Genomic DNA, 10,340 nt, shown 5'->3' with positions numbered 1-10,340 from the left:
GATAGTTCTAGGTCTAATAGTTTACTAGTTATGAGCCGGACAGGATTTTTCCATATTTGGCCATAGCATCTTAATTAAAGGTCAGAGCGACCTACTTTTTGTGCGCGACACACCGTCTACCCAAGAAGTATCAGTTGACAAAGTTTGATAATCCTAGACCTATTAGTATTGAAGTTATGAGCCGGACAGGAATGGACAGACGGACAGACGGACGGACGGACACGAAGCCTATAACATAATACGTCCCGTCTTAAGACGGGCATATAAAAAGACTGAAGTATAAGGACTTAAGAATAGTAACATCTCTCCTGAATCATTTACAGTGTTACTATCCAGAATCAGATCTACAGTACCATTTCTTGGGAGAGACTTAAAAGTTTTAAAACTTGAGCTTCAGGCTGGAGACGACAGATATATTTGTTTGTATGCTGTTTAACGTCACTCCCGAGAATTATTCACTCATATGCAGACGCCACTACTTGCTGGTGGAGAGCTACAAACTTTTGTCCTATACTCGGCACTCTGGGCCATTGAGCAGGGAGGGATCTTTTTTCATAACAGCACCTACTGTAACACGGGACCTCGGTTTATACGGTCTCATCCAAAAGACCGGTCTCCATGTCCCACAGTGGGAATCGAACCCTCGACATAAAGATCAACTCCTTGCTCCTTTGCAACTCCAGAGCAGACCATCTAACCACTGCGCCATGCAGGCAACAAGACTTATGTATGACAAGCTCAAGATTAGAAAGGATAGTATAGCTCACTTGAATCATGTGAAAAAGAAAAAATAAACACCCAGTACGGTCATTATTACATTGACATGTATTTAATTTTTTAGGCATGACATGAACGAATAAACAGTAAAAAGGAATCTAATTCCAAGTCAGGACTGAAAATAACAACAGGTTCACAGGTACAACAACAAAACTCGGTACAAAAAAGAACATGCAGCACAAATATAACAAGTATGCACCTTTCATAAATATAACATCAAAAACTCAAATTGAAAAACTTAAAATGCAACTCAAAACTGCCACTCCCTTTAATATACTAGTATATAGAGCAAAATCCTTGACTTTTATCTCTCCAAAAACATTTTTTAAAGTTTAAATGTAAAAACGGTAAATTGTATTTCAGTTATTTTCTGCACTTCTGCATTTGTGTTGGATTTTATTACCTTAAAGCAAAAGACAATAAAATCACTGAAATCTTTCTCAAGCAGTAGACTCAAAAGGAATGCAAAATTCAATGAGTAAAAAAATTACAATGCTGCCTTTTAATTCAAACAATTAAGTGCAGATTTTAACCATATTAAAGTATTTGGATATTTTTCCAACCATTCCTTTTAAAATACCTTTCATGAATTACATATTTATAGGTGACAAAGGAGCTATAAAGCTTTTCTTAAGTAGCAAACCTTAAATTGATTCAGGTTATAATACGTGCTCATGTGTAAGCTATAACTAGATTTCTCAAACTGAAAGTTTACTTGAATTTCAACATGTGTATTGATTGAAATATAACATTAAACAACAATTAAAAAAATGGTTGTAAAATCTATGTATCTAACTTAAGAGAATTAATGTAAATTAATATCTCATCGCCAATTTTTCAGTTTCAACATCATACAAACCCATGTATACAAGTCTAGCAGGTTATATTGTTAAAAATCATGGCACTTAAAATACATGTACATGAACTTATATTTAATAGTACAGTTTAATTTTCATTTGACAATATGAGATTTAATTCCTTTAATTCAAAATTATGAATATATCTGCATATAAGCAAATAAAGATTAAGTATAAATGGGAGATTTTAATCACTTTCATCCGAATGAAATATAAGTCAAATTATTGAGACAAAGTTATCAGTAAAATATTATTTCTTTCTTTCATAACATGAAACAAAATCTAGACATGAAGAAAAGATTATGTTTTTAATTAGCACCCATGTGTTCTCACCCATATGTATAATATAAAATTTTTATAACATTATACATTTTTTAATGGACAAAATTTTTTTTAATTAACGAAAAAATTTCAAATAAGGAAAACAATGTGCTATTAGGAAAATTAATCTAAAGTTTCGTTACAAAATCTTGATTTTATATCATTGGAATATTTATGTAAATGTTATCTACCTTATATCATTCAAAAAAACCTTCTTTTCATATTTAAAAAAAAAAAAACAGTTTATAATAATATACCTGTAAGTAATCTGAAAATCTATTTTTTGTTACAAAAAAAATTATAATATCAAAACTGTAATACCAAGAGAATTGTATTTGCAAATTGAGTGGAAATTTGGTTGACTTTTGTAATATCAGTAACTGCAGGCATGGAATCAAGCAGGGACACTTCACGTGAGCAACCCCCCCCCCCTTAAAACAGAAAGCCACAAGTCCAATTTATTTTTGTGTCTCATAATAGCTTATTCTCTGAAGCTTACAGGGGCTTTAACCCAAGGGCACCCTCCCCCCCCCCCCCCCCCCCCCCCCCCACTGTCCTTGACCACCTAAGGACCATGGCAGTACCCATACCCCTCACCATTTCATAACTCTCACTCTTAACAGAAAAATGTTATATCTGTGCCTGAACTGAGGTAGATCACAAAACATACGTACACATAAAACTTCTTTATACAGAGTCAAGAAATCTGAATTTACAGTATTGCTTCACAAAAACAAAACAAAATGGGGTACACCACACAATACTGCACTGCATAATAACATACATGTACATTTATATATGCTATGGTTATAAAAGTTACCACAAAGCAATTAAAAAGTTTGACGCCCATATCAATTATAACAAAAACTATTAATCTTGGCTTTAAAAATGGTTTAAGTTATCAACTAAAAAAATGTTTGAAAGAACACATAAAAGATGTTCAAAAGTTAATAAAAAATTGTCACATGATTTTGTAAATCAAAAGCACAAAAACATTACTATCACATCACAGATGGAAACACACAAAAAAATTATTTTGGTTGATGAATCACAATAAATTTGGTTGCATTAATCACATTAATAAATTTGTAGAAAAATTTATCCTCTCAATCCTCTAGGTATTCTATGTAATATTGGGATTGTCGGAGGTAGTCCTTGATACGAGTTGGAATGGGCAGTCGGTCGATGTGGTCTCGTCGTACAATCTGTAGGATTTGGAAACGACACATGTGCTGCAGCGACTGCATCTGTCGGAATCGAGAGACGGGGTGAAGGAGATGAACGGGCATAGGTGGCGCTCCAGGGCCAGAGGGCCGAATGAAATACAGGAATTGTCCATTGCGGGAATTTCTAACACACTGTTCAATAAAATCTTTAATAGTTGATTTTCCTAATGAATCAGGCTGTGACCAAAAGCTGAATTTACCTGCCAAACGAAATTTTTTTAAAAATTATAAAAAATATAGAATATTTTTTTCAAAATGCGACTTTATAACTTGATATAAGATTATTACCAATCTCAACTCATAAAGACATGAAACAAATACTAAGATATCTTGAAGTTTTTAATTAGTTCCTTTGAATTTGAGATAATGAAGTTTCACTGTTGTTACCAGAACATTGTATTCAAAACCCCCAAATAACCACCTACCTTTATGATGCTCTATCCTAGTATGGTGGACATGGCCATTCATGTTGAATGACAGACTAAGGATGTATCGCTCATCTGAGCTGTCCCTGACCAGAAAGGAGCCGTCCGGTTTACTCATTAGTTTGATTTCAGCCTCGTCCCAGCTCAGCGGCCCCCAGTACCAGCCACACTGTAAACAGGGCAAATAAATCATACAGAAAATGGTAGTCAAGAGTCATGTGAAATAAATGTTATTGTACATGTCTGAACATACTTAATATATACGCTTACATCTTTTAGCTGTTTCATGCTCTCAAAAAAGTCTTGTCTGCATCCTATAAATAAATGCATAGAAGAAAAATTTACTATACTGTATTGAATCATGCTCAAATAAGTTTGATATACAATGCCTTATTCAAGCCATTATCTGAAAAAAAAATTACTGAAATATACAAATCTATGTACACTGACTCAATTGTTTGATGAATGAAGTAACAATATAAACCACAGTTATGAAATACTACTACAATTTATACAAACTGTGTTTGTATCCCTGCCCCTTCCCAAATAAACATTAATCTTAAGGATCACTACAGGAACTTACTCATGTCTGAGTTCTGGTTGAAGGCAGGTATCTCTGGCAATGTAATAGGTTCCACAAAGCTGGACTTGGCCTTGGCATCTCTTAATGGCTTCTCACCTGATGTTGCAGATCTACTCAATTTATTCTCCACTGGGTCCTTTGGCACCTTCTCAGCTTCTAGAGATTTTGCCATTCCCATAGGATACGTCCTTCTGGCTGTTGGGTTTTTGTGAACAGGCGTCTGTCTGAGACTGCTGTCTCTAACTTTGACCCGAGATGAACCACTGACCTTAACCTGAGATGAACTCTCAGCACTCTTTTGTTTAGCACTAGATTTCCCTTCTTTCTGCTTTTTCTTCTGTTTCTCTCTTTCTCTACTGTGTTTGCTGTAGTGTTCTTCCATACCTAAATCTGCGAGGCTCATATGAACGGGTTCTTCATCGTAATAAAATGAAGGAATGGTTTTATAAGGGAGTCCCTTTGACCTTCGTTTCACTTCTGACTCTTCATCTGGGATATCCTGCACACTCTCCTCTGGCTCTCCTCCCATTGCTCCTACTAATGTAGGTAACTCCTGCTTATCTTCTATTTCTAACTCAGCACTACATTTTTCACCTGACTGATCAGTTGTCATTGTTTGTTTAGCACTATTCTGATCACTAGCCAGATCTCCTTCCGTTATGATCAAACTCCCGGTTAAACTTTCTTGATTAGAATCATTACACTCAGAGTTTATGCCATCATCTGGCATTATCTGGGCTGTGTCTGTAGGTTTCAGATTATAAGCATCAGCGTATGGTATCTCTTCCCAGTCATTCACATGTGAACTACCCATCTGAAAACAACTCTCGGAATCTTTCAGTTTTGTAGTACTGTCTTCCACATTTCTGTCATAATCCAGTAAATTCTCAATGGAGGACACACAAGAGGGAATGGTTTGACTTTTTAAACTTTCCAACACGAGGTCTGCATCATCTTCATATGATGTTGCCATAGGGGATTGACTTTCAAAGGAAAACTGTTGGTTAGTCAGATCATTACTTATTGATTTAGTACACGGATTTTCAGTTTCAGATGATTCTAGCACTGTGGAATTTGACTGAGATTGGCTGCAAACAAGGTCTGATTTGTCCTTTATTTTTTGTTTTTCTGGTTTCCATTTAACAGAGTCCGTCTGCTCAGCAGATGACATAAAAGACGTAAAATTTGAGACTAATTGATCAGAGGACATGCTCAAGTCAGTTATAGCACTGTCTGTTCTAGCACTATTTGCAGTATAGCTTCCATTTGGAATATCTATTTTCTCACTAACACTACTACAATCCATGTCTAAGTCCTCTGTAGAGATTTCACATGGGCCTGCTGATGACACATTCTCTGATAAAGAGTCAAAATGATTCATGACTTGAGCAAACAAGTCAGTACCAGAGGAAGAATTATGAAATCCACTATCTACCTGCAGATCTTTAACCTCTTCATAAGGTCTCTCTTTCTTTATGTAAGATTGATATGGCACTGAACACATTTTGTCCTCCTCAAATGAACACTTTGAAGATTTAATGTCCTGATCCTTGATCTCCTCATAAATTCTCTCCCTCCTCCGATGATGAACCAGTGAGGCACCACAAGTTGAATACCCGCTGGCCTCATCCTCTTCATCCAGAAGGTCGAGTCTCACTTCCTGTGGTACTGGTTCTGTGTCTGCCTCCTGAGGAATGCTGTGTATGCTATCCTCATTAGGAGGACATTCAGGAGGAACAGTCTCCTCAACACTTGGAGGTTCTTCTCCAGTGTCTGTGTCCTCGAGATTCTGAACACTATACTGTCTCTCTGGAAGGGGCGGTGGTTCCTTCTCTACATTCTCTTCTCTGTTTATAGCACTACACGTCCTCACTTGTGTCTTGAAAGGGTTTTCCGCATTTTTTGTTTTGTTCTGGACGATGGAAGGGTTAGCATACACATCTTCAGTTTGTTTCCAGATGACTCCTACTTGAGAAATACAATTCTCTGACTTGTTTTGAGAGCATTTCATTCCTGTTTGTAGAGAGTTTTCGTTTTGAAGAGGACAACTTCCAGACTTTACAGATAAAAGATTGGAGGGGAAGCTTGGCAGAAGCCGATTCTTCATATCCAAGTTTTGACTGCTTGGTCGATTCACATCTAAAATGTAAAAAAAACATTTTTAACATTTTTAATACAAACAGTAATTCTAATCTTTATGACAGTTTTTAATTTATTACCAATAAAAGATTTTAATGTAACATACAGACATTGCACTATATCAAGATAGCTTTATTGCTTGAAAAATTGAAAGATACATGTACATTTTTTATACAAATTTCACTGAATAGGCATATCACAATGCTTACTTGTGTGACTGGAATTTTTGCCTAGTTTTTCCCTAGGGTTAATTTTGAATTCATTACTCTGGTGAACCACCTCCTGAGCCCCTGTGGACTGTGAACGTCGGTGGTGCTGTACATGTGTAGGGGTCAGATTCTCTGCATCCTCTTCCTTCAATTTCTTTAGTTTTAAATTCTTCATTTTCTCTCGTACCTCATCAAGAGTTTCATACCCAGGATCCATGTCATCTGGTGATATTGGCTCTATTTTATTTCCATCATCCAAGTCCACTCCTGCCTCATCCGATATAATGAAATCATTAGTCACTTCTACATCTGATGTCAGTGGTTTCTTGTCCGGGGGAGGTAGGACTTCTGCTACTTCTTTAGAATGCCTTGATCGCCTGAGTTTTGGGAATGCCCCATTTTTCTTCCTCATTTCTACAGGTTTCTGGTAGCTTCTGTCTGATTGGCTCCTCCTGACATCCACTCTGGCAAACGGACCCTGACTGGGTGTGTCTTTGTGCTCAGGGGACATCTTCCGTTTAAAATACAACCCCTCCACATTCTCTGCGTCTGGATGTTCGGTATCATCACGGTTACGAAATCGTAACTTCTGTACAAGTCGTCCAAATAAACTCCTATTGAAGGACGGAGAAGATAATTTGTTTCTGTTGTTACCAGACTTAGGGGGCTGGGTTCTGGGAGGGAGGGTGGCAGATTTTGCACTTTGTCCACTTGCCATTCTCACAACCAATTAATATGGAGTTACCTGCAGAGAATAATGTATACATGTACATGATGTATACATGTATCTGCATTTTAATTTCAATTTCCTTGCTCAAAGAGAACATAATATTCCACCTTCATAAATATACCAAATTGCATTCAAATGCCTTTAACAGAAGTGCTTTAAAATATGATACTGTTCACTTTAAAAAATTGTACAGATCTATATGTTACAGCTAACAGAAAAATAATACTGCTTTTCTGTAAATGATGAAATATAAAATTAACACTTACAAAATTTGATAAAATAATAACAAAATATAATTTTAAGCTTTGACTAAACAGGTATGAACAATTCTATGATACATACCAGAAATTGTTGGAGACACTGCATTCTGGCTGTTTATACTAAATCATTCCTGTCCATTTTTAGAATTCGCCTGGGTCATATTTCCCCTGAAAAGACCAAAATTAATTTTCTTGCTTATTAAGATGATTAAGATTATGTAAATTTTTATTCTGATCAGCCAGGTGACACCACTGTAAATCACTGCTAATATTTATACAATTTTGTTCCACAATTTTTCCTTTAATTTACAGTACTTCTTCTTTCACATCTTTTTTATTATACCCTTCCTCAAAAATATTTTACCCTGGTATTTTAATTATAATTATACTTAGATCAGTTCATCATGTCTTCACATGATACAGACTGCATGTGCACATCCCAGAACGATACATTTCCTTATTCTATAAATATAACTCTGGATCATCTATCTTTCAATTCGTAGAAATGTTTATTTTTGCATATGGGAAAAGTCCGTTTAGGGAAATAAGAATCTAATATAACTGTTTACCCAATGAGAACATTTAAATGAGTCATGACGAGAGATTTAAATAATACACTGCTACTTAAAAAGACTTCCTTGTTCGTGAGTAAAAAAACCCAGAGAAGACAATAAGGACTTCCCTTATGTAAAAAGCCACAAAGTCTAAAGCTTATAAGTTTTAACAATATCCTTATATTGCTCATACAGCAATTTCATTATTTTAAATCCTAGAATATATTAGAATAGATAACCCAACTTTAAAATATTGCTTGAGTAGAACTTGAAGAATTTATAATTCATTATCTCAGACTTAATGGGACTGAAAATTGAGATATACAAAGATTCGAGACATCAAGGTTTAAATACATTAAAAAGATAAGTTGGGAGTTCCAATTCTCTCAGTATGTCAATGGCATTTGAGATATCAGTTCAAGATACCAAGGTTCAACTGCATTTACTGTAAAGCATCTCATAACTCAAAGATCTTGTGTAAGTTGAACACAAAATACAGGCAACTTTTAATACTGAATAGAAAAACTTTGTGTCTAGACTTACACAACAAGCTTCTGTACTCTAAACACTACCTCTTTATATAACAGAATTCAGATTTCTACACTAAAATCAACATGATCAAAGGTTTGTAAACTAATATTGTGATTAACTTCATCAACAAAGGGTAAGTGGACTTCCTTCATACAAAGAACTTTAATCAATCTTTGTTTTCTGTTTATTAGTCAAAGATACTTGCAAATATTGAATTGTACACCCTCTTGAGATACTTATGCTGCACCAGACAGTAGTCCACTCAGTGGCACTTATAATAAATTATAAAGCTTAGTTTCATCATGTGCTGTGAGACTCATTTTGATATATTTTATGGTAAACCCTCAGACAAAGTGAATAGTTATTATGCAATTTATATAACTGCGTGTTAAGATTTTCAAATGTTGAAGGTCAATTGTGCTTTTTTTTAAATAAAGATTTAAGGAAGCTTTTTAACATCATCATAACACATGATAAGGAATAGAAAAATTATCTTTTCAAATTTTGGCTATAGCTGAGAAACTGTCAAATAGTTTATAAATGCTTATTGCAATGCATGATCATGCATTTCTTATTCTTGTCTGTCACGTACCATTCCCTAAATGCTATACAATTGATTTAAAATGCCTCTTGTCTTTTAAAAGAAAATGCACCTTAGTTACTCTTAAGTTCTTTACTATATGTGGGGAAGATGCATTTTCTGGCTTCAAAATAAAAATATGTTTTAATGCATACAAAGTTTCCAGTTTACAATTTACACAATATCAGTTCATATTATAGCATGGCTACAAATTGCAACCAACTAATACCTACAATAAATGTTTCATCACTATCTTCAAGTTATAACACACCCTCAGAGGTACAAAATATAAAGGCTCTTGGTTAGGGATAGGAATTGGCCACAGATATTTTTAACTGCATTGCAATATGTATTGCAACATTTTCAATTAAAATTAAAATAGCATTTTCTTTATATTATTATTAACTTCCATTTACCCCAATACACGCTGATGCAAAATATAGATATGATGATAATTATGTAAGTAACCAAAGGGAAAAAAAAATCTTGTTTATTTTATTAAAGTGATGCACTGAAAAACATCCATACAACAGCTTCTGTCTTATGATTCGGCTTATTAACAAACCTTTCTGATAACTTGAAATATTAAAGACTTCCTGCTTTAAAAAATAGACAAATTAAATCTAACCAGCTTTAAAAAATGATTTACACTAAAATGTTGCCTTCTTGTTAGATTTATGAATAGCTTTTAATGTAATGAAAAGAATTTAGAATTTTTTTCAATCAAAAGAAATAATTTGGCCTATATCGTGATATTATAGACGTTTATGAGACACCAGTAATATTAAAACTCTGTCAGCTGTCTATTTCTCATCAAATGAAAACAGAGAGATTTTAACCCAAAGAATGATTCATTTTATACCATATTATTTGCCTTTCCCTTAATAGAAAAAAGATTATTTATAATTACTGCTTAATCAGTCAATCCTTATTAGGCGTTAACGGAAGTAGAATTTCATCAACTCCAAAAAAAGTTGCGCAGTTATATAAAAAACGGTGAAAAATCGTGAAAAGTGGGCTCTTATAAAAAGTGTTTTTGCAAAAAATTGGATTACCTTACAATAATGTAAGTACTCTGATTAATAATAAATGGTTTTAGAGAACGTATTTGTTAGAATTTTGATTTCATGTGCAAATAGTTTTTAATT

At 34.4% G+C, this 10,340-nt stretch overlaps 1 protein-coding gene across 1 annotated transcript; it reads right to left on the bottom strand.

Annotated features, from left to right (window-relative positions):
- Nucleotides 1-802: 802 nt before the first annotated feature.
- LOC134257032 (uncharacterized) lies at nucleotides 803-7,267 on the bottom strand (the record flags this gene model as incomplete). Its single annotated transcript, XM_062739688.1, has 5 exons — nucleotides 803-3,381; nucleotides 3,607-3,775; nucleotides 3,877-3,920; nucleotides 4,190-6,328; nucleotides 6,538-7,267. Coding segments are annotated over 5 exons (3,402 nt in total), but the record flags the coding sequence as incomplete, so codon positions are not given.
- Between the last annotated feature and the right edge of the window lie 3,073 nt (nucleotides 7,268-10,340).

Source organism: Saccostrea cucullata, unplaced genomic scaffold (assembly GCF_032062105.1).
Source record: "Saccostrea cucullata isolate Sc308-1 unplaced genomic scaffold, CSIRO_AGI_Scuc_v1 ctg2549, whole genome shotgun sequence".
Lineage (NCBI taxonomy): Eukaryota > Metazoa > Mollusca > Bivalvia > Ostreida > Ostreidae > Saccostrea > Saccostrea cuccullata.
Note: the sequence above shows the minus strand (reverse complement) of the source record. Positions and strands in the feature narration are given on the sequence as shown.